At 39.9% G+C, this 25,798-nt stretch overlaps 1 protein-coding gene across 2 annotated transcripts in view; it reads right to left on the bottom strand.

Moving 5' to 3' along the window:
• DIAPH3 (diaphanous related formin 3) overlaps positions 1–25,798 on the bottom strand; it is a 522,354-nt gene that overhangs the window by 111,294 nt on the left and 385,262 nt on the right. For both annotated transcript variants that reach the window (XM_066380803.1, XM_066380804.1), the window contains 2 exons: positions 7,779–7,874; positions 7,272–7,331 (listed from right to left, as the gene is read on the bottom strand). In XM_066380803.1, coding sequence (XP_066236900.1) covers positions 7,272–7,331; positions 7,779–7,874 — 156 coding nt within the window. The remainder of the gene's footprint in view (positions 1–7,271; positions 7,332–7,778; positions 7,875–25,798) is intronic.

Below are 25,798 nucleotides of genomic sequence, written 5' to 3'. Positions count from 1 at the left end.
AGCATCCATTTGTGCATGCTCATTAAGTGAAAGGCATTTGCTGTTTCTTGCATAAATGTCCTTTAAAACAACTTGAAATCCTCACTACTTGAGAATTTTCTAACCTGTTCACGCTTAAGAGTCTGTATGGTAATGACTGAGCTAAAAGGTTGTCCTGCCCGGAGCATAAATTAGAAAGGCCTTTCCCTTCCACCCACAGGCATCTTCACCCAGGCAGGAGCCCTGCTGCGCGCTGGCTTCCTTTTGCTTGACAACAGAGTAAATAGGAGACTGATGTGTGAGTACAATGTGAAATCGCCCATGCTGTTTTACATTCCTGGCCTAGAAAAGTCTCCCTTAAAAATATTTAAGTGTTTTGACAGTTACAGGTAGCATTTGATTCTGCTTGAAAGCCCAAGTGGAAGGGTGTCGAAACAATTAGTGTTTTAATAACTCCCTTTCTTCGGTTTTTTGGCAGGCATAAGTTTATCACAGAGAGAACAAAAACTATTCTCATGAAAATAAACCAATGACATTTAGCAAAATCATATAATGTGATTACCTTATTCCTATGCTCTTCCTATTTTAAAATAGGATCCAGTGTCAAGAAATGGAAATGGTGGTGGTCCACATTTACTACTTTGATAGACAAGGTTTTCTACACAAGGACTGCAGTCACTGGTCCTCACTGTTCTCAACGCAGCCTGAAGGCAGCCAGTGCTCAGCAGTCACCACCGAAACCTTACAGGCTCCAGAATTCCGCCTCAAGGCTCCTGCTATCTGAGGAAAAGGCAGGTCAGGGGCCCAAGACTGCATGGTTTAGGGAAGAGGGATGGTTGGTTACCTGTGAGGTTCTAATATATCCACAACAAAGCTTGTTTTGTGTGCCTCTCTTAATTTGTGGAGAAATATGCTAATTCAAAAATGTCTAACTAGCTTCACATTAACTCCGACTTCAAATCTTGGAATGGCAGAGCAGCTGTGCCTGGAGGCAATACAATCTTCTTTCTATAAAAATCTCTCACAGCTCCATACAGAAGTGGGAGAGTAAAAATAGATAATCAAATCCAAATTAAGGCTATTAAGAATTGATTTCATATAAAGATTAGATAGCAAAATTTTGTTTAGGTTATGGATAGTCACTAAAAATGTGTAATATTTATTTACCTAAATTTTTTATTGTGTTTTATCTTATTTTGTCACAGTTAAATAGTTTTATCATTAGGGGGTTTTAACTGCATATAGTTTATAGAATTTTCTTCCGAATACTCCTGAGGAAGGAATACCTAATGAAAAGCGAACCCTCTAATGAGGACGCAACCCAAATACAGGGAGAGGCACCATAAGGTGTGAAATCCTGTCACGAAGTTTTTTTAATTGATTGACTTGGAGACAGAGAGAGGGAGAGAGAACAAGAGAAGCAAGTGAGAGAGAGTGAGGGAGAGAGAGAAGAATGCTCTTAGTTGTGTATTCACTGCTTGCTTCTGGTGTGTGTCCTGACTGGGGATTGAACATGGTGTTTCGGGACACCACTCTAACCAGCTGAGCTGACTGGCCCAGCCACGTCACAAATGTTTTATAGTCTATGCAATATACAGGGGAAGAGATGTCCTGAAGAGAGTAGGAAGAGAGTGGCACTAGTCAGTGGGATACTACAGAGTTGTATAAAGAAATGGCTCCATTATTATGCAATCTCCTCCCATTTCTTTTTTTTTTTTTTCTGCCTCTCACTTCATTATTCACCTGGGTTCAATCGTAAGGTTTAGCCTTTGATTTACCATTCTCTAGATTTAAAGATTTTTCTTCAGATAACTCATTGCCTTACACAGGCTTAGCAATTCTCTGTGAGGGTCTCACCCTACAGCTCTAGACCTGGCTCCCTTCCTCAAACCAGTAAGCTCCTGACTCTCTCCTGGTCCCTGCTGCCAACCTACATCAGCATCAAGGTGGTTATAAAGTGCTTTCGAGTTTTTCTTCTCTTGTATAGTTGTAACTTCGGTTCCATACAGACTGCCCAAACCTGTGTCATTTTTATGCTCAAAATCTCAATAGTCCAAATTCTGGGTCTGGCATCAAGCTCTTGATATACTTTATCCCTATATGGTCCTTTATTTTCAATTAGGCCCGTTGATTTGCTAACACCCAAATAAAGTATGAACTTTATGAAAATGCATTAATAGCCTGACCTGTGATGGCACAGTGGATAAAGAGTTGACCTGGAAATGCTGAGGTCACCGGTTTTGAAACCCCGGGCTTGCCTGGTCAAGGCACATATGGGGGTTGATGCTTCCTGCTCCTCCCCTTTTTCTCTTTCTCTCTCTTTCTCTCTCCCTCCCCCACCAAAATATTAAAAACAAAAATAAAAAATATATAAAAATGCATTAATGAATACTTAGATTATCTTGACTTAGAAAATTTTATTATTTTCCACAGACTATAGAAATCTTTAAGTCTGGAATGCACTGTGTTGAGTAAAGAAATGAGAAAACGCATTAGCATATGCTTTTGTTTATTATATTTACTGTTGTGAAACTTTGCTCAATTAAGCATGAAAGAAATTTATAAAAAAAATTTCCATTGATTTAAGAGGGGGAAGGGTTGGGATGATTAAGGCAGGGAGGGAGGGAGAAAGGGGGGGGAGAGAGAGAGAAGCATCAACTCATTGTTCCACTTAGCTGCTCCATTTAGTGGTGCACTCATTGATTATTTCTCATAAGTGTCCTGAGTGGGAATCAAACTCTCGACCTTGGCACACTGCAGTCACCTGGCCAGGACCACAAGGGGAAATATTTTTAACTCATAAGTAACTTTCAATTTCTAAGGATTAATCAAGATCAAATTGTACCCTCCACATTTGACCTATCAACCTTCTGCAGTCTTGACCAGTGATAATCAAGTATCTCCTTCAGATGACATTTAGGGAGATGAGAGGGTGTTAACTGTGTTCACAGCCTGAGTTTCAGCAACTAGCATATCAAATCCCACCTATTTAGATAATATCGAGAGGCCTGATTTTGTCCAATATGTATTAATTGTTTCCTTGAAGGCTAGCCCTAAACATGTGTGTTCATTCAATACATTCTCACTATTCCCATGTCAGGCTCTATCCTGGCTCAGAACTGGGGTTACAGCAGCAAACGAGACGGGTGCCTCCTATATTGCCTTACCCCAGCCTGACTCATGAGTAGTGTGCAGACATTCAGAACATTTTTAGGTAAATGCATATAGCAAAATGGGATAGACCAGAGTGCTAGTCAGAGCATTATTATAGTAGGTAATAATGTGTGAGAATACGAGCCGACAGTTTACAGGGCTCAGAACGTGCGTCACAAGGACCCCCTGGGAGAGGACGCACGCGCTGCGCTGCTGATTCGCCGGCTCACCCTTGTCCTCAGGCTTTCTGGCGTCATTTCTACTCATCCCTCAAAACTCAGCTTGGAATTTCCGATCCTTCTAGAAGATAGGTCGGAATTAGTCTTTTCATACTTCTTGTTATTCCCAAAACTCTGTGTGTTTCCCTAACTTGGCATCAAGCAAATATAGAGGTATGAGAAATATTACTTGTTTTATCTTCCAACTGGATGGTGAATTCTTAGAGGGTGTCTCTAAATCTTAAGTGCTGAGCAAGTATTTAATAAATATTTCTACGTTAATGAGTGAAGATTTTGCAAGGAAAAATACCAAACACAATTTCTGCTTTGATATTAACAGGCAAAACAAAAGATAAAACAGGTAAAGGCTTTAACCGAAGTATTTTTGCTAGAGGTTTGGAACACAGCACAAGTCTGTATAATTTCTGTGCTTCTGCAGACTATGGAAGCTAGAATGCTGGAGGCCATCTTTTGCCAAAATCTATATTCCCCAGGGTCCAGAGGATACTTTATCAGGATTTTCTAATTCTAAAATAAAATATGCCATATGTATACACACACATATATTTCTAAATCTATATTTAGAATCTAAATCGTCTATGATCTTTCTAAAAGAGTACATTTATTAAAATTAATATAGATGTTTTAATATAGTTTCTTTTCTTCTAGAGAGAGAGAGAAAGAGAGAAACAGACAGAAAAGGAGAGAGATGAGAAGCATCAATTCTTCATTGGGTACCTTAGCTGTTCATTGATTGCTTTCTCATATGTGACTTGACTGGGGGCTCCAGCTAAGCCAGTGACCCTTTGCTCAAGCCAATGACCTTGGACTCGAGCCAGCGATCATGGGATCACGTGTGTAATCCCATGCTCAAGCTGGCGACCTTGGAGTTTCGAACCTGGGTACTCAGCATCCCAGGTGATGCTCTATCCACTGCACCACCACCTGGTTAGGCAATATATAGAATTTCTTAAAGGAATAAAAAGTGGTCATGACCCTGGAAGATGGTATGCCCTTGTAATCCAGCCTCAGACGCAGAAAAGAGTGCTATGCAGTTGCTCAATCTGAGACTAAGAGTGGACACACCAGAGGCTAGAAACCCTCAGAGGGGTGTATCTCAATAGTTCAACCGTATGTCCTGAGGGAAAAAAAGGTACACAACAGCTCATTCCCTCGGGGCTGGTGAGAACAGGTAATGACTCAAGCAGCTGCACTCAGAGCACGACATGGCAGGGAGACTAAGAACCTGCACTCAGAAGTCAGACGTGCCCAGGTTCGAAGTTTGACTGCAGAACCTTAAGCAAACTATCAGACCTGTTTAATCCTTGGTTATATTCAACTTTAAAATGGAGATAAAATCATTCAATATTTGATAGGAGTAATGAAAAGATTAAACGGGATATGTATAAAACATCAGCATAGTGCCTGGCATTTACTATCCAAGCAGAAAATTTTATAAATCTTTTAAAAAGAGTTTACAGATAACATCAACTATATATTTGTAGAAAATATAAATCGGACATTAGTTTTGTTTAAGTACATGAATGCAAATTAAAAAGTAAAAGGGGTTATGTGCTACATTTCAATCCCATAGCACGGTTTTCAATAAAACCAAGTAATTTTTAGAAATAGATTACAAATAGATGCTGAAATGTCAACTTTTTCTAAAAAATAATCCCAATCCCTATTGCAATGAATATACTTTCCTTAACCAAATTCTTCATTTTTCCAACATCTAGTCAAATAAATCTATGTTTATACATATACTGTATTTCCCCATGTATAAGACACACCCTTTTCCAAAAAATTTGGGGTCCAGAAACTGGGTGTGTCTTATACAGTAGTTGTAGATTTTTTTAACATATTTTCCGCTTTTTCGTGCTTGTTGAGGAGTTGTATGAATTTTATGATGAATAAAACTTGAATTCAATAGCTTTATGTAATACATATTTTTTTCAAATTTGGGGCCCCCAAATTAAGGTTTGTCTTATAAATGGGGTCATCTTATACATGGGGAAATATGGTACTTCATAAAGATTAATTTGGTCATTTGGATTTTGTTCTTACTTGCTTAAAAATGTGTAGAGAAAACAGCAAAAAAATCAATATAAAATAAGTTTCAAAACCAGGTCAATCTACTACATTTATATTACAACAGAGACCTCGATATTTGTGGTATATCTCCACTGACTTGCTGTATAACCTACTAGCTTAATTATCACAATAGCCTTAGGACTTAAGATAATGTACATCAGCTCTAGTAAAGATAGAAATGCAATGCTCATCTGCTTTTACAAACTGGATTGAAATATCACAATTTATACATAATTACTCATGAGCCTGTGTAGCATGGGCAGTTTACTAACATTACAGTCAGAGAAGAACACGGACCCTGAGGCCAATGCACAAATTTATCTTAAATAATTTCTCCCCATATTATATGTAAAATATTTACTTAACATTAAGCATAGCAGGGATACACATATGCCATTATAATCATATCATGATTACTGTGTTGGCTGCGGTTCTTTAAAAACTTATAATGTGGAATGAATCGTTATTTTATAAATTTTACTTATAATAAAAATAATCAAAGTATGTATATGTAATAAGGAGCAAAATGTGATGGGAATCAGAACTGTATTATGGCCACAATTATGTCTATAGCTCTGTAGTTTTGACTTTATAGCCAGAGTTTCCATGTATTCATCTATAAAAAAAAAATCTCTAAGGTCCAAGAAAATATCCTCTACACTTTTTGCCATTATTTTACATGTCACGACGTCTCTAAATAATAAACACCAAATTAGGAATTATTTATCCACAATCAATTTCTCTGATTACACTTCTTTTTTCCTACTGTTAGAGCGGGGGAAGGCAAAACAAGAACACATGCTGTTGACAAAAATCAAAAGATATACAAAAAATTTTGCTGCAGGATTTTACCTTTCCTTTATTAAGCATCTACCATATATACTTTACCTTAAGCAGCAGAGATACAGCTATTAACAGATTATACCAATGTCTTTTTCTTATTTACCTCATAATGTTTTAGGCTTTTGTAAAAATCTGACACACCTTTCTCTACTCAGTCACATATTAGTAGTAGAACATCACTACTTCATTCATCTGTACCCAAAACAACCCCTGAATGTAATCTGTCAAGTATGTTTCAATTTATAAATCTGGTGAACTCTGGTGACACTCTCACTGAGGGTACATGGCAATCACAATAGATGGATTCGTTTTTGACTAGGTAAGGTAAGCAGAACCCCATCATCCATAATAGTGAGAAAAAGGCACCAAAGTAAATAAAACCCAATCATCACAAACTGGCGCTTTGAGACTGGGTGTGCAGGAGCTGGTTAGGGATTTCTGAAAAGACTCAATCTCATAAATACCACAGACTGAGTTAACTTACCGTCTTTTTAGTGATTCTAGCCCATCCATCCATAGTAATACCACATGAAGTTCACCTGTATTAATGAGTCTGCCAAAATGCTGGTTACAGTATTTCAAACTGTACTGACAAATATGGTAGAGTAATATAGGCAACAGATTCAAGATTTCATATTTCTTGATGTAAAGTAAATCCACTACTTAAAATAGCATTATGAGAGCACAATGCTTTTGAAACAATACACCAGACAACACTCATCATACACGTGTGAGGTAACTTCAAATAATAATAATAAAAAGTATTCACTCAAGGCCTGAAAGAACTATAGACACTACATTAAGGCAACAACCTCAGGATATAAATATTAGTACACTACCTCACAGCAAATGTATAGATTCATACATTTTTACAATTTTAGTTAAATTGAAACTTGAGAACGCCACAGCAGCCTACTAAAATCACAGATCAACAGGATAAAAGTAGATAAAAAGAATATGTCATTTATGAATACTGTTTATTACCATGGTTACAAACTTTCAGAATGGGCCTCTGAGACATTGGACTGAGACTCTGCCGAATATCTGTTAAAAAAAATATATAAGAGAAACTTAATATAGAGGTCTATTCATCTCAGGAAGTGTAACTATGTTTTTCCAAGGTTAAGTATTTCTAGAAGCAAAGCAATAATGTTATGACTTTTACTTCCCATTTAATTATGCTACAGTCAAGTCCACTGGGATACAGTACACATGGTTTTTTAGATGAGCTTTGTCACACTAAGCAGGATTTCCTAGGTTCAGTGCATTGATCTGTAATGTGCTACTGACACCGGCCAACTGGAATGCTTCTCTCTCTGACATTTGCCATCACAGGGGAAGGATTAAGAAAACTTATGAAACTTCTGAAGAGTTGTTGCCCACAGCACTACATTCTTGACACATGACTTCAAAAGATTTTAAGAAAATATAAAAGGGTTGTTCTTTGTGATAGTTCCCTAGAAAGTAACATGAAACAAGTATAATGTTCACCTTTTGGCTTCAGTGTCCTTTTTCTTCGGTCGCGGAAGGCAGCCCCCGACTGCAAGGCCTCCAGCAGACTATCCATCACGCCTGTCTCGTCGCCCTCTGTGAAAACAGACACAGGGAATTCCATCAGCCCGCGGGGTTAGTATAGCAATGTCAAGCATACACAGAGACTGGTGATGGTGATGGTGATGGTGATGGTGAAGGCGATGGCGATAGGGGAAAGAAGATCAGATGACCGGGCTAAGCCAGCAACTGCAAAATATGATAGAACTTTAACTCTTTCATAAATCAAATATCTTTTAAAGAAATCTGTCTCATTAGTGCCTGTATTATGGTCCACTAAAGAGGACCGAGTTACACTAATTCACTTCAGAGCACTGCTTCTACGGTCTGGTGGCACAACTTTAAATGGATTGTGGTTCTCACCACATCTGTGTCTCAGGTCATCGTAAGTCACATTTCCCTGGTAGAAATAGGTATTTACAAGGCATCAGCTTCTGTTATCAAATCAGCCACGTATGGGAGAGCTTTTGCTGGTGGCATTGATATTCTGTTGTCTAAATGTACCGTACAAAACTGTATTTTCATGCTAGCTCTTGAGAACATGCTCCCAACAACTGATTTATTTTTTGTGATAGAGAGAGAGAGAGAGAGAGAGACAGACAGACAGACAGATACGGACAGACAGACAGGAAGGGAGAGAGGTGAGAAGCATCAATTCTTCACTGCGGCACCTTAGTTGTTCATTGATTGCTTTCGGGGGGGGGGTGCTACAGCAAAGTGAGTGACCCCTTGCTCAAGCCAGAGACTGTGGGCTCAAACCAGAGACCATGGGGTCATGTCTATGATCCCACGCTCAAGCCAGCAACCCAGTGCTCAAGCAGGATGAGCCCACTCTCAGGCCGGTGACCTCGGGGTTTCAAACCTGGGTCCTCTGCGTCCCAGTCCAACACTCTCTCCCCTGCGCCACCGCCTAGTCAGGAACCAACAACTGATTTTTGATATCAGAGGATAATCGTCCCCTAACTTTAGATGACTTGCAACAATCATTACAAATTTTTACAAACTGTATGAAGTTTGTCTTCTATCATAAAAAACAAACAAAGAGGATCTCAAAAATCTAAAGGACTGCATCACATTGTGATTAATTTAAGCTGATGTTCTGTATAAGATTAATAATGTAGTTATATGTATAGCCAATTCTCTCTATAAATATCTGATTTTTTGTAATAATCATAGTTATTTATAGTTGTCAATGCTAAATATTATTTAAAGAAAGCAGAAAAAAAGCTTCAACAATAGTACTGGCCCAACTGAAATACAAGGAAACACCAAAGATTTTTTGTCCCACACAGAGAGTTTATTTACAGGCATTCTCTCTGAAATTGTATAGCTGGTACTTAGTTATATCTAAATTAATAAAAAAATTTTTTTTTATGTATTTTTGAGACACAATCCCTTTAAAGAGAATAGATGACAAAGAATTACAGTAGAATAAAAAAAAACACATTTAAGACCTGGCTGGTTGGCTCAGTGATAGAGCATTGGCCCCGTGTGTGGAAGTCCTGGGTTCGATTCCCGGCCAGGGCACACAGGAGAAGCACCCATCTGCCTCTTCCCCCCCACTCCTTTCTCTCTCTTTTTCTCTCTTTCCCTCCTGCAGTCAGGGTTCCATTGAAGCAAAGTTGGCCTGGGCACTGAGGATGGCTCCATGGCCTCTGCTTTAGGCACTAGAATGGCTCTGGTTACAATGGAGCAACAGCCCAGATGGGCAGAGCATCGCCCCCTAGTGGGCTTTCCGGGAGGATCCCAGTCAGCCACATGTGGGAGTCTCTCTGCCTCCCTGCTTCTCACTTCAGATAAACAAAACAAAACAAATAAAACACATTTATAAACAGATATATATTTATAAATATGCATCGATCCCTTTTCCATCTGGTTCTAATTCATATTTTTAGAAAAGTAATAAATCTGGTAGGTATAATTTAAAAAAAAGTGGGTGAGAAATAGAGGATTTGGAAATTGTTAATTTACATGTGAATTTTATTCTAAAGTGGCTTAATGGCTATTTTAATTAAAATACATTAAGTAGTTCAGACACTTTAATTAGTATCTACCTAGCTATCTGAAAATTTATAGTTAAGCTCAACTATATTTTTTCTAAAAAGAATTACAGGTAATGCCAAATACTGCTCAAAAAATTAGGGGATATTTCAAAATGCACTTTCAAGATCAGGGCACGTGCAGATACTCCAGTACTTTCAGACTTTTGTATATAGTGCATTTTCACCAATGAAATAAAAGTTGGTTTTGCATCTCATTTGCATAATCAAGCATCTTTGACTTGTCATTTACTTTTCTGATGTTCTTGTTTAATAAAAAAAAAAATCAAATGCTTTTTTTTTTTGTATTTTTCTGAAGCTGGAAACGGGGATAAGACAGTCAGACAGACTCCCGCATGCGCCCGACCAGGATCCGCCCAGCACGCCCACCAGTGGGCGATGCTCTGCCCACCAGGGGGCGACGCTCTGCCCCTCTGGGGCGTCGCTCTGTTGCGACCAGAGCCACTCTAGCGCCTGGTGCAGAGGCCAAGGAGCCATCCCCAGCACCCGGGCCATCTTTGCTCCAATGGAGCCTCGCTGCAGGAGGGGAAGAGAGAAACAGAGGAAGGAGAGGGGGAGGGGTGGAGAAGCAGATGGGCGCTTCTCCTATGTGCCCTGGCTGGGAATCGAACCCGGGACTTCTGCATGCCAGGCCGACGCTCTACCACTGAACCAACTGGCCAGGGCTTCAAATGCTTTTTTAATGCTTCATATTCATTTAGAAATATCTCCTAATTTTTGTGAGCAGTATATTTAAGGTTTTGAATATATTTCATTAGTGAAAGGAAACATTTTAAAAATCTAAAATTTAAGAAAACAAGCATGAGATAAATGATATACATTTTTAAGGGGAAAAAAACTACAAAGAAAATTTGAACTTTTATTACTAAGTTTCCTATAGGTAGTGGTCTTGATTTAGTAATTCTGAAACTATTATGTGTGTATTATAAGACTGAATAGATGAGTAAATATGTTGCTGTTGGTGACAGGGGTGCTCACTGAAGGAAAGGAAATACAAACAAAATAGTAGAAAGAAAGGAAGAGCTGTGAAGTATTGGATTTGATTTAAATGTATCATATAAGCTCAAGGTTTTTAAAAAACACTTTTTCTAACTTGTGGCTCCAAAGAGCCCAGATGTAGACAATGAAGTAGCAATGTGCACGGCTAACTCTTGGAACATGGTGTTTAAGTATCATTACTAAGAGAAACCAGAATACTTCGACAAATGGCTACTTTAGAACAGAGAGCAAGGTGCTGTGAAATGAGCCAGGAACATAATGTCCTGTCAGAAAACAAGTGCTTAAAGACAGGCAGGAGGGCAGAGGAGCCAGACTGAAGGGTAGCTTACAAATACAGGACAATTCAAGCACTGAATAAGTATAATGAGAATGGATTATTACACCTTGGAAAAAAGAAAAGAGGCATGCACTGATATTGACACATTAAAATATTAAAAAATAAATATGAAGGAAGAGAAAACTCTTCTTTAAAGGAGACTAAAAATTAGTACATGTCAAAGATATAACGAGGACTGAGTTCCATTAATATAAGGGATGCAGATATGAGGGAAACAGAAAAGCCACCATATCACAACTCACACAGTAAGAACTGATTCAGGCAGAAAGCATTAATGGTTACAAAACCCAATCTGTATAAGGCCTGGGGCGGGGAACAGGATATAGAGAAATCTGGCAGATATCACCAACCCAAATAATCAAATGACATCACCAATTATGGGACACACTGACAACTGCCTTCTGAAGTGATGCACCGAGACAGCCACAACATGACCTGTGTGCTACTTTGCACATAAATACTTAACCTGAGCTGAAGGGGAGGAAACAATCAGACAGATCCTAAGTGAGGAATGTTTGTTTAACAATTGGCCTGCGTTCTTTTTTTTTCCTTTCTCTCTTATCATCTCTATTTTTAAAATAATTTTTCAATTACATTTTCCTTTCAGTATTATTTTTGTACTGGTTTCAGGTGTACAGCATAATGGTTAGACAATCATATACTTTACAAAGTGTTCCCCTCAGTATTTCTGGCACCCTCCTGGCACCATACACAGTTATGGCATTATGGCAATACTATTGACTGTTCCATATGCTGTACTTTACATCCCCATGATGATTCTGTAACACCAATGTGTACCTCTCAACCCCTTCGCCTGCTTCACTCAGTTCCCCAAGCCCTTCCCCTCTGGTAATCACGTCCAGTGTCTGGGTCCATGAGTGTGTTTCAATTTTGTTCATTCTTTACACCTAAGTGAAATCCTGTTGGCCTGGGTTCTTAAAAATCATAAATATCATGAAAGGTCAACAGAAAAATAAGAGAAAAGATTAGGGAACTGTTCTAGATTAAAGATTAAAGAAATATGATAACTAAATGCAATACACAATCTTTGGTTAGCTCTTGAATATATTGTAACAAAGTTAGAATGCTAAGTGTGGTAAGTATATTATGGATAGGCAGGAAAATCCCACTGCCGTTAGGAGATTGATGCAGACTCATTTAGGCTCACCAACAATTTACACCACAGGCCCATGTTCTCTAGTTCACGCCTTTGAATATGCTGTTCTCTCCACACAGAATATCCTTCTCCCTTTCTTCACCAAGCTCCCTCCTTCTCCTTCAAGACAGGGAACTGAGAATCCTTTCCTGACCTATGTGGGCTGAACTCAGTGGGCCTCTGTGTCCTAATGGCAAGTGGCACATAGAGCAGTAAGTCCTTTACAATATTCTTTACCTGGTAGTTCCTACCACTAGACTTTGAGTGCACTGAGGCAGGGGTTGTGGTGTTCACTTATCCTTAATACCTACCACAACGCTAGCATCACACAGAAAGTGTTCATTAAGATGTGTTGACTATGTTAACATATGCTGCACAAACTGATCAGCTGGAAGAAATAATCACACGGGAGAATGAGGATTGTAGGCGGAGGTGAGGCCAAGGGAATGGGAGGAGCACATTCCCACCACCTCGTCAACAACACTTAGCTTTGTTTCTCCATTTCCTGTGCCTTATATGTCCATTCAGTTGATAAATTTTGTTAATGCACAATCCCAGGTATCCCATGCATTGATCCATTGCTCCCCTTCCTGACTAAATTTTGTGTGTTGGTGGTCCACAATAGAATTTATTTTTTACCTTAAATATCACATGTGTTGCCTAGAGCCACAGTGCTTTCAGTTTCTCCCTAATTCATCTCATATAGTACTGATAAATCTGAAAGGAGAATTTATATGATCTTTAATCCCTCAGTCACAGATTTTTAATCTCTCACTGATCACAGTACAAAGTTCCATCTTTCACTTGCTCCCAATACTGATTCTAATTGCTCTTCTAACCTTACCCCTTACTTCCAACATCACAATCGATTCTTCAGCTAAAGAACATTCTCTCTCCTGTCTATCAGCTTCACCTGGAACCTCTCCCCTGCTCTTGTCCTCCAGAGCTGATGGGTTTTCTTGGCCTTCACACCCACATGCATAATGGAAAGAATATAATACCTAAGTAAGAAAGAGCACCTGCATTCTAGTCTAAGCTCTCGACTAACTAACTGTGTGATACCAGACTAGTATCATAATCATTCCTGACATGTGTAATAGAGATAATGCTTGTCTAGTGTTAATGAGAGAATCAGATGAGATAATAGAAATGAAAGCACTTGGTATACTGCTAAGTGATATAAAAATGAGAGAAGTAAATTCATAAATGAACTCTATGGTGCTTTACAAAGTTTATGAAATGTCTACTTATTATGTTTCAAGCATTATTTCAGATACATTATAAATTAAACAAATCTTTCATAGTGTACTTGATTATGTCCTTAGTAAAGGATATAATATAGAACATCATTTCCTTTCCTTTCTTTTTTTTTTTGTATTTTTCCGAAGTTGGAAGTGGGAGGCAGTCAGACTCCTGCATGCGCCCGACTGGGATCCACCCGGCATGCCCATCAGGGGCGATGCTCAGCCCCTCTGGGGCATCGCTCTGCTCCAATCAGAGCCACTCTAGCGCCTGAGGCAGAGGCCATGGAGCCATCCTCAGCGCCTGGGGCCACCTTTGCTCCAATGGAGCCTTGGCTGCAGGAGGGGAAGAGAGAGATAGAGAGGAGGGAGAAGGGGAGGGGTGGAGAAGCAGATGGGCGCTTCTCCTGTGTGCCCTGTCCGGGAATTGAACCCGGGACTTCTACACGCCAGGCCGATGCTCTACCGCTGAGCCAACTGGCCAGGGCAGAACATCATTTCTAAGTGAAACTCTAATTGAAACTACAAGTAGAATCTTAAAATGATCCACTGTGTAAGATAAAGAAATATAATAAAGGCGTTTTTCCAAATGTTAAAAATGCATTTAGAATATTCATTCCACGTTTACTGAGGGCCTACTATATATATACTATATAGATATATATGAGGGACTTTATTCAGCACCAAGCATACCTAGACACCAAGAGTTAACAAGTTTTCTGCGCTCAAGAAGCAGAAAGGTGTGATAGGTACAGAGGGGTCTACAGGATCCCTATAGGAACCACTGGAGATGTGAGGCTCCCTAGAGACAAGCAGGCAGAGGTCAGCCACAGCAGGGCCTGGGGAGGAAACAGCACACCTGGCAGAAAGACCAGCAGCTACAAAGGCAAAAGATAGGGGTAAGAACAAAAGCGAGGTGGAGTGTTTAAAAAATTCATACTTACATTATTCTAATACAAACCACAGAAATAAAAATTAGCCATTTTTTATTGTAGACTAGAATTCAATTTCTCTAACTACAAGACAATTTATATTCAAAATATTTATAGCCTCTCTCCTGCTGTGAAAACTATTTTAAATAAATACACTAACTGCAACAGTCAAAACTGTGTTATGTCTGAGTAACACAGCACCTGGTTTAATTTGTAAACGGTATTTTAAAAATCAGTGTCGGAAACAGAGAGGGGAGAGTTGAGGATATTTCTAAAGCAGAATCAGTAGGATGAGAGGAAGACGAGTGAGTTGCTGAGGAGTGAGGCAGACATGTCTGAGGTCATTGGGGCCTATGACTGCAGAATTAGAAAATATGGAAATTAAAAAATAATACTGAGTTTGGTAGGGGACAAATGTTAGAGACGATAATGAGTTTCCTTTTAGACAGGTGAGTGCACAGTGCTAGCAAGGACCTCCAGACAACTTCTGGAAGTAAGCTGGAAATACTAGCAATAAATTCAGACAAAAATTTGGACAGTATTTTTGGGAGTCACTTTTGTATTACAAAAAATACTGATTCAGCCTGACCAGGTGGTGGCGCAGTGGATAGAGCATCGGACTGGGATGCAGAAGGACCCAGGATCGAGACCCCGGGGTCGCCAGCTTGAGTGCAGGCTCATCTGGTTTGAGCAAGGCTCGCCAGCTTGGACCCAAGGTCGCTGGCTCCAGCAAGGGGTTGCTCGGTCTGCTGAAGGCCCGCGGTCAGGGCACATGTGAGAAGGCAATCAATGAACAACTAAGGTGTTGCAAAGCGCAATGAAAAACTAATGATTGATGCTTCTCGTCTCTCTCCGTTCCTGTCTGTCTGTCCCTGTCTATCCCTCTCTCTGACTTACTGTCTCTGTAAAAAATAAATAAATAAAATTAAAACAAACAAACAAACAAAAAAACAAACAAAAAATACTGATTCAGAAGCATGGATCAGATCCTGAGAAAGGCCTTGTGAAAGCAGGTAGACTTTCCCCTTGCCTCACAGGTGCTCACCGCACTCCGCAGGTGCGTGACTGCACCCAGAGGCAGCATGGAGAGGACCCTGACTGGAAAGAGCAGGAGAAGAAGTTAGGAGCGATATGGTAGGAGTGTTCCTTTTTATACTCTGTTTCCCCAGCCACAGCGCCCCACGGAAATTGCAGAACTATGGCTACAGGGAAGATCCTACAAGGTTCCATAGCACTCACGCTTAGAAAGCTACTGGAAGGTGTAACTTTTGCAAAACAAGAAAGAAAAGTAAGAAAAAGGAAAACATGGGATTCAGAAAAAGGGAGGGGATGAAAGAGCAAAGTGGCAATAAAGACCTCCCAGGGTGGCCCTCGGTTCCCAGGCCCAGGGCAGCGCTTTGGATCCCACGGGAGAAAAGCAGGCTAGAGGAAGGAATAGTAGCCAAGGGACTAAAGCGATCCTGCTGTGTTGGACCGTTTGCAAAAAGAAATAATGCTTATTTCACAGAGCTGTCAGGGCATTTGTCTAAAACAGTGACAGGTGTACACAAATACTAAGCGAATTATTAACACCTAGAAATAGCACTGTTTCCAATAGGAAACAATAGTGGCATACTAACTGGAGGGCTGATGAATATCACAAACCTTCCATAAACACTGGCTATTCTGACCCCCAATGTGGTACAAGTATGGTGTGGGGTCACAGGGCAGCGGGGAGGGCTGCACGCACAGGGCACAGTGGGGGAGGGCACAAGGCAACTGAGTCTTCACCCTCTTCTCAGGGACCTGCTAATGTCTAAGACCAACAAAAAAGGACAAACAGTCCAAGCATGTTATCTAGAGATAAGGAAGAGGGAAATACTAAAAAAAACCCAAAGAATTAAAAGTGGTTGCTTCTGGGAAGTGGGAGGGAATTCAGAGCAGTGAAGAAGTTACTCTACTACACCGTGAGCCTATTGTATTTCACTTACGCATTTGCAGATATTTTGTTAATACAATCACTAAATAATTCCTGACAGTGAAGACAACAGAGGAAGAGAAGGACAAAAGGAGGAAGACAGGGAAGAGAGGGAGGAGAGGAAAGAGGGAGGAGAGGAAAGAGAGGGAGGAGAGGAAAGAGAGGGAGGAGAGGAAAGAGAGGGAAGAGAGGAAAGAAAGGGATAAGGAGGAGGAGGGGAGAGGAAGAGGTTGATTCTTGACCTAAACCGTTTGCCTCTGATAGGGGAAGAGAGGCAGCAGATGGTACAACACAACACTATGGGCATCATGATGGAGCTCTCCTGCCCAGAAAGGACCCCCGGTGTGGGGCAAAGGAGAAGGGACAGCAGTCACAGGCCTCCTGGATACCTGACTTACAGAGAGCTGTAGGTCTGGCAGAGCTTCCTGAAGAGGGAAGGCTCTGGCCGAGCTCACAGAACAGTTGCACAGGCACGGATCCGGAACTGAGCTGTCTGTAGGAACGAGAGTGCCTACCAGTTGGGGGAGAGCTGACAGGTGACGCTGAGGAGGCAGGTGGCGGCCAGCCACTAAGCACTGGATACGACAGGCTATGGAGCCTGGTTTTTACCTGTAAGGGAGCCATTAACTCATGTAAGCTAAAAACTAAGAAGGTCAAATTTCTACTTTAAAAAATCATATGAGAAGAGATAAGACAGAGGGCAAGAAAAATAAGGAGAGAGCAGAGTAAGTGATTTAAATCTAAATAAAATGTGACTGCAGGGATCAAGAAAGGAATGGAAGTAGTGAAAATGAAAAAGAAAGGAGGAAGAAAAGAAAAATCTTGGTCTGCATGGATGTATTAAAAAGTAAAGTTGAAAGTTGAGGATAATTTCCAGGTATCTGGATTGGCCACCTGGACATATGTTGATATTATTCACCAAGGATTAAATTATTTTGTTCGGTGGTAGAATGGGACTGAGCCTGGAGAGGAATCAGTTTTGGATATGTTAAACTGAGATGTTCATGAGATACCCAACTGCAGGTGATTAAAGGTATCTAAAAGGCTGATGGACTCACAGATTTAAAACTTGAGGGAGAGAACTTGGTTATACTGATAGGCTTAACTCAGGAGCCTATCAGTCATATCTGACGCTACACAGAAGAGCGTAAGCATAGTGAAATGGTAGAAAACACAAGTTTTGAATTCAAACAACCTGGATTTAAAAACCTGCTTTTCAATTTGCAATTATTGTGACTTTGAGCAAATGACTTAACCCTACTAATCCTCATACTTCCTCTGAACTTTACTGTATGAGTAACAATAGTACCTACTTCACAAGATTATTGGGAGGATTAAAGGAGGTAAAATCATGTGCAATGCTTAAGGGTGCCTGGCACACAGTGAGAACTCAGCAACAGTTCATCTGTGCTGTGCTGGTAATTGATATTATGGTAGAGCATGAGCCCTCTTAGAGTGGCTCTAGTGACACGAAAAGAGAGCTAAGGTTAAACCACAAAGCAAACTAATAGGTAAAGGGGACTTTAGGAAGAAATGACTATTTTCAACCAGTGACCTTTTCCCAGCGTACCGTATTTCCCCATGTATATGATGTACCCTTTGCCAAAAAATTTGGGGTCTATAAACTGGGTGTGTCTTATATAGTGGTTGTATATTTTTCACTTGCATTTCCTGCTTTTTCACGCTTGTTTTTGCGCTCATTGTTGTAGGTTTTCCTGCTTTTTCGTGCTTGCTGTCTTTTTTTTTTTCAAATTTCAGTCCCCAAGTTAAGGCGTATCATATACACTGGAGTGTCTTATACATGGGGAAATACAGTATATTTTGCATATGATTTCCGAGGTCCCCTTTTATTGTCTCCTGATACACCATTTAAAAAGCTATTTTTTTTAAAAAAAATTCAAGTATAATGACATTTTAATAGTTTGAGGTATACAATGTAATTTTACATTTGTATATATTGCACCACAAGCTAGTTACTATTTGTGAACATGCAAACAAAATAGTTTTTCTCGTGATAAGAACTTTTTAAGATTTACTTTCTTAGCCACTTTCACTTTTGTAGTATGATACTATTGCATAGAGTCACTGTTCTGTACATTTTCATCCCACGACTTCCTTATTTTGCATCTAGAAGTTGGTACCTCTTGGTCCCTCCCACCCACTTTGTCCACCTGCTTGCCTCTGGCAATCACCAATCCATTCCCTGCACTGATGACTGCTGCTTTGTTTGGTACTTTTTGTCTTTCTTTTATTTAGATTACACGTGTCATACAGTATTTGTTATCACTTAGCTTATACCTCTCACCACTTTGTATCCGATGTGGGAAGCAGTAAGAGATAAGGATAACCACCTGGAACTAGGAGTGGGGGACAGGGAAGGAAGGCTGTTTCTCCAATTAGTGAGAGTGTGCAGCTGATGCACAAAATCATTGGTTCGTAGTTTATCCCAACTCCTTCTGAAAGAAACATGAGATACTTGCCCTAACAAAATTATATGACTTCTTGCTCTGTGCTGCTCTTGACTGACCTTTTGGGAACCTGTTTGCATCTGCTTTGCTTGGTAACCTAGTTCAACCTGTAAGCTTCTAGAATGAAGCTCAAAATACTATTAAACCAGATAACAAACAAAGTCTAATTTTCATTGTGATTTAACTGATAAAATGATAATTAGAACAGTTCTCTTTTATACTGTAATGAAATGACTAGCTCAAACATAAGTGAAATGTTATATTAAAAACATATATAGTATTCTAATATATGTTTTTTTCTCCACTATTCTTTATTATTTGCAGAGCTGGAATTAAATATTTTACTATTATGTTAGAAGACAAAGAATCTTTTACAAAGAAAAAAGTTTTCTCCACCCCTAAAATAGAATAGAATAATTAAGAGCAAAATCAAGGAGCCAGAGTGCGGGGCTTACACCTTGGCTCTTACTCTTACCAGCTGTATGCCGGTTCCTTATATAAGATGGACAGAATAATAATATCTACCTCCAAAGGCTTTTGTGCCTGACCTGTGGTGGTGCAGTGGGATAAAGCATCGACCTGGAACACTGAGGTCGCCAGTTCGAAACCTTGGGCTTGCCTGGTCAAGGCACATATGGGAGTTGATGCTTCCTGCTCCTCCCCCTTCTCTCTCTCTCTCTTTCTCTCTCTCATTCCTCAATCTCTAAAAATCAATAAAATATTTTTAAAAAAAGGTTTTTGTGAGGATTCAGTGAGTTAATATATGTAAAGAGTTTAGAACAGTACCTCACACATGATAAGGCCTCAATATATAATATATTAGCTATTGTTTTTAATATTATGATAACTCTTCTTTTTCACTAATATTGCTGACTGGCCAATGTAACACATCCACTCTCTGGGCTGCTTCCACAGAGGCTGAAAAAGTTAAAACTGCATTTTCTAAGGATCCCTGGCAGTGAAGCTGGAGTGGAGGTGGGGGTGGGGAGCAGGTAATGCATTTCGGGCCAGTAAAGAAGAGGCAGACATCTGCTATGGTGTTGCTAGGAATAGCAGAGGCATATATTGATGACCTTTCTCCCTCTTCTTCCCATCTTGGGTGTCTACTAGAGCCGTGACAGCTATCAAATATTGTTACCCCCCTCTTGCTGTCTTGAATATGCTTGGAATCGAGGCAGTCATCATCTAACTCTGAGCATGGACAACGAGATCATTTTTATTTGCTATTTAAGGCTATATCTTCAAAGCCTGAGTGAAATATTTCACAGGTATATTTGAATGTGAAATCACAATTATCATACTATTTGTTATACTGTATACAAGCTGAAATATAAATAATTTCATGTCTTCTAGCAAACAGAGTTACAGAGATAGTAAATAAAAGATTTTTCTTATATGAATTTTTCGAATCTTAAAAAACCCATTATTGAATGTGATATATGAAGCATTTACTATTTTAATTATATAAACAACCAGGAAAAAGTGATAATATAAATATACCGTAACAAATCATACTGCACTGTTATTAAGTTTTAATTTTCAAATTTGTCATGATTTTGATTCTGTTATAAGAAAATGACTTTATTCATGAAAATATCTAACTTACTTCTGGCAACTTTCATTAAAGTTCATTTTTAAAACTAATATAAATAATGGGCAAAATTCCAGAAACGTAAGTTCCTCATCTGTTCATTTACCTCTCCTTTACCCCCCCCCCCAAAAAAAAAGAAGTCAGACCATTTTTGGATTGTAAACCTACTTAAAGCACAAGATTTAAAAGTAACCATATAATCAATGAATGTGTCTCTCAGTACAAATATTATAGCAAAAACTTAGATTTTATTCAATAGAAATCCTGTATTAAAAAATCAAAGACAAAAACTTCAATAAGACAAACAGAATTCACCACAGGATGCTAGTCCCATGAGAAGCTGTGTATTGTAGGAAAAGTGGGGGTGGTTCTATGGTCAAATACTCTGGGAAAATAATGCATAGTATATACTGTTCTTCATAATATCAAATGCAAACTCAATTCATGACACATAATAAATGTGGCATTTCAAATCAGCAGAGTATAAGAAAATACCTGGTAATGACCATGGTGATAGTTATTTGGATTCCACTCAGCTACTTACACCAAAATAAATTTCAAGTGGAGCAAATATTTCAACATTAAAATATTAAACTGCAGCCTGACCAGGTGGTGGCGCAGTGGGTAGAGCGTCAGACTGGGATGCAGAGGACCCAGGTTCGAGACTCCGAGGTTGCCAGCTTGAGCGCAGGCTCATCTGGTTTGAGCAAAGCTCACCAGCTTGGACCCAAGGTCACTGGCTTGAGCAAGGGGTTACTCGATCTGCTGAAGGCCCACGGTCAAGGCACATATGAGAAAGCAATCAATGAAAAACTAAGGTGTCGCGATGAAAACCTGATGATTGATGCTTCTCATCTGTCTCCGTTTCTGTCTGTCTGTCCCTATCTATCCCTCTCTCTGACTCTCTCTGTATCTGTAAAAATAAATAAATAAATAAATAAATTGCAAAAGTATAGCAGACAATGTGGAAAAGTATATATTTCATTAATTCTGAAATGAAAAGACCATCCTTAAAAAAAAATCTAAAAAAAAAAAATCTAAGTACTTAAATGTCAAATTGTATTATATTAAATATCTACAAGTCAGAAGAATAAGAAAAAAGTCTACACATAAACAATGAAAGAAAAAACTAGTAAAAATATATGAAACACAAGTAATTCCCTAACACTAATTTTTTTAAAAAAGATCATTGTGACTCAGTAAGACCAAAAAATCAATAAAACACCACCTCCAACAACAGCAAAACAGAGAAATGATATGTTCAGGAAACACATCATAAAAATAAATGACTTTTATACAGAGAATAGAATCTGCAACCTTACTCATAATTAAAGATATTCCAGCCTGACCTGTGGTGGCGCAGTGGATAAAGCATCAACATGGAATACTGAGGTTGCCAGTTCAACACCCTGGGCTTGCCTGGTCAAGGCACATACGGGAAGCAACGACTACAAGTTGATGCTTCCTGCCCCCCCCCATCCAACCTCTCTCTCTATCCTCTCTCTAAAACCAATAAAATAAAATCTAAAAAGATATTCCAAATCCATAAATGAGAGATCTTATTCCACCTATCAGCACAGCAATAATAAAAATTTAGATTAGGGCCCTGGCCGGTTGGCTCAGTGGTAGAGCGTCGGCCTGGCGTGCAGAAGTCCCGGGTTCGATTCCCGGCCAGGGCACACAGGAGAAGTGCCCATCTGCTTCTCCATCCCTCCCCCTTCCTTCCTCTCTGTCTTTCCCTTCCCCTCCCGCAGCCGAGGCTCCACTGGAGCAAAGATGGCTCGGGCGCTGGGGATGGCTCCTCGGCCTCTGCCCCAGGTGCTAGAGTGGCTCTGGTCGCAACAGAGCGACCCCCGGAGGGGCAGAGCATCGTCCCCTGGTGGGCGTGCCGGTGGATCCCGATCGGGCGTATGCGGGAGTCTGTCTGACTGTCTCTCCCCATTTCCGGCTTCAGAAAAATACAGAAGAAAAAAAAAAAATTTAAGATTAGTACAGGTTAGAAAACAGGTCAAACCACACACTGTTGATGGAACTATAAAACAGGTGTAACCTCTTTAGAATGCAATCTAGCACTGTAGCCGAAATAAAATTGCACATACCATTTGATGAAATAATTTTTTTCTAAGAAAATTATCCTAATTATAATTCACATGTATGCAAGGACATATGTACAAGGATGTTCATTATAATGCTGTTTATAATAACAGGCAATTAAAAACAATCTTAATGTCCATCTGCAAGACAGTCCAAATAAACTATGACATTCATATATGCTGAGATGTGAAAAAATAGTGAAGCATATTTATTTATTTATTTATTTATTTATATTTTTCTGAAGCTGGAAACAGGGAGAGACAGTCAGACAGACTCCCGCATGCACCCGACTGGGATCCACCCGGCACACCCACCAGGAGGCGACGCTCTGCCCACCAGGGGGCAATGCTCTGCCCCTCTGGGGCATTGCTCTGTTGCGACCAGAGCCACTCCAGCGCCTGGGGCAGAGGCCAAGGAGTCATCCCCAGCGCCCGGGCCATCTTTGCTCCAATGGAGCCTTGCTGCGGGAGGGGAAGAGAGAGACAGAGAGGAAGGAGAGGGGGAGGGGTGGAGAAGCAGATGGGCGCCTCTCCTGTGTGCCCTGGCCGGGAATCGAACCGGGACTTCTGCACGCCAGGCCGAAGCTCTACCACTGAGCCAACCGGCCAGGGCCGTGAAGCATATTTAAATTGCTGACACGGACATCCCCCAAACAGAGTTAAGTGAAAAAAGCTAGTCACTAATTTTATCAATGGGGACACTGGATACAAACCATTCTGTGGTCACTTCACCGCTACTATCTATGAAGCAGAGGATGTTTCTTGACTTCCTACTTAGCAATTACTCCACCACATGGTACTGAGGAAAGGCATTACTTATTAAATTGTTTCTGTGTTAAACATTGTTAAAATGTCTCCCATGTAAGCATCCAAGTGCCTGCCTCTGATTAGCTTGTTCACAGTGACCTATTCTAATGATTACTAAAGAAAGTCACTTTTTAAAAAAATTGAATTTATTGGGGTGACACCTGTTAACATAATTATACAAGTTTCAGGTGCCCAATTCTACATCTCGGTACACCATGTTCTTGGTTAAAAACGAGTGTTGACTCACCGGCAAAAAGAATGATGCTGAGGTTGTTCCTGAATGTTATGTAGGGTCTAGGGTGCTGAACAGATGCCTTCAGTTGCAGAAGCACAGCATGTCAGGGGAAAAATGTGTCTATTTAAATATATATGTAGATGTGAACTGATCATGACATTTAACAAGATGACTCACACACTGTGAACACCCATGACACGTTAATTAAAAAGCGATTCAGAGAGGAAAAGGTTAATTACGTCCACGGAGTAACAGCGCCACTCCCCAGCAGAGGCTGCGCTTGTTACCGCAAGAACTTTGTTCTGCTCTGAGAAATAAGCCTGACAGTGCCTAAGCTTGGCAACTGCTTACTTCCCGCTGAAAATATATTAGAATATGTCTTAGTATTTTCAGAAATTGGTAAAGAATTTTGAAAAAGACTTTCGATACCTTTGTTTCTCAAAGTTTTGAAAAAAGAAGAAAATGACTTTGGGTACAGAAAATGAAAATGCCGAATTCAATACCAAGAATCAAAAAGGCGGAGGGCGAGCTAGGAAATAGCTGGGACTTCACAGGCACTTTCTTTCAGGAGCAGGTGGGGAGAAACAGCCCGAGGCCATGAGGAGCTGCTCTCAGCTAGTAGTACCTGGGACAGTGAGGCCCACGGCGCGACATCACACGCTGACAGCAGCATATGGTGCACACAGGGACAAGGGGAGAAAGGGTGAGGGAGGGAGGCTGAGGGAGCTTGGCTTCAAGGCGGAAAAGCTGCCACAGAATATATTTGAAAGGTGTGAAATAATCAAAATTGTACTTCACTCTGATTAAAGCTGGCACAGTGTGAAGGTGTCAAGCCTGGGTGACTGGCAAAATGGCGGCATCATTAACCCAAAATAAGCACACGAAAATCAGGTTTTATGTGGAGCATGATGTTAAGTTTTGGATGAATTGATTGTGAGGTGCTAGCAGAATAGTCAAACAGCTTTGTCCAAGTAGTTGGACATACAAATACCACATGGCAGGTGCTGAAACCAGCCCAGACCTCAGTCTCATGAGAGTTTCAGTCTAAGGATATTTTAACGAGCACGGTAATGTACAACTACCTGTGTGACAAATGTTCCAAAAAAGGAATTTCCTAATATGTACAGAAGCAGTCAGTTTGTTCAAGATATTGGCTGGTCAGTGATAATTTTAGGGGCTATTCTTTGATACCTGTATTTGTACTTTTATTTCTGAAATGTTTTATTTGTATTTTAAAACATGGGGCCCTATACTTAGTACAGTAAAACAGTAAAATCTGTGCATTAGCATCTTGAGTACCAAGAATGTGCTTAGTTAAGCACCAACTCACTGCTGCCAACAGTGCCCAAACAAAGTAATTTTACTAGATTCAAGTGGTAGGTTCATTTCTAATATGAATTTGTGGCCCAAAGTATTATGTATTCCTTATTTTTTTTCAGTTCATTTCAAAAGGGAAATACAGATTCATTCTGCACAAATATTGCATTCCCTCCCCATCCTTTCTCAATCAGATGCAGAAATTGTGGCATTAATATAACTAACTGAAGACATTTTAAAATCTTAGAGTAGCAGCAACATATTTTTTGAAAGAAAGGAAGTCAGCAAAGATAATCAGGCAAAGTTGAATGAATGGACAGAAAATGAATTGACATACGCTTCCAGAGAAAGCAAGTAACACAGAAATGAAAATGGGACACAACTGAACTTACCGCAAATTTACTAACAATTGCAAAGAAACTGGCGGCAAAAATGTGCTCACCTTTCTTAACAGAAAAATGGAAGATATTTTCTCAACTACAAAAAGGCAAAATGAATACAGACGCCTCCAAATAAAAATCGAGTTTGAAAACAAATTTATTTAGAAAAGAAGGAATGCATGAGAAAAAGAACAGAAATCTAAATATGAATTGAGATATATGAGGAACCATCCCTTTCACTGAACGCCTGTTTGCTAGGGTCTGTGCGGAGCATTTTACCTGGATTTTCTAATCTAATTCCTATTTTAACTCCCATGATCAGATCCGCATTCAAGTCGGAGGACCTGGAGCTCAAGGAGGTGACCTGCTGTGCCCACCTCCCTAGCA

This window comes from Saccopteryx leptura, chromosome 4 (genome assembly GCF_036850995.1).
Source record: "Saccopteryx leptura isolate mSacLep1 chromosome 4, mSacLep1_pri_phased_curated, whole genome shotgun sequence".
Classification (NCBI taxonomy): Eukaryota; Metazoa; Chordata; class Mammalia; order Chiroptera; family Emballonuridae; genus Saccopteryx; species Saccopteryx leptura.
This window is presented reverse-complemented; position numbering and strand designations above follow the sequence as displayed.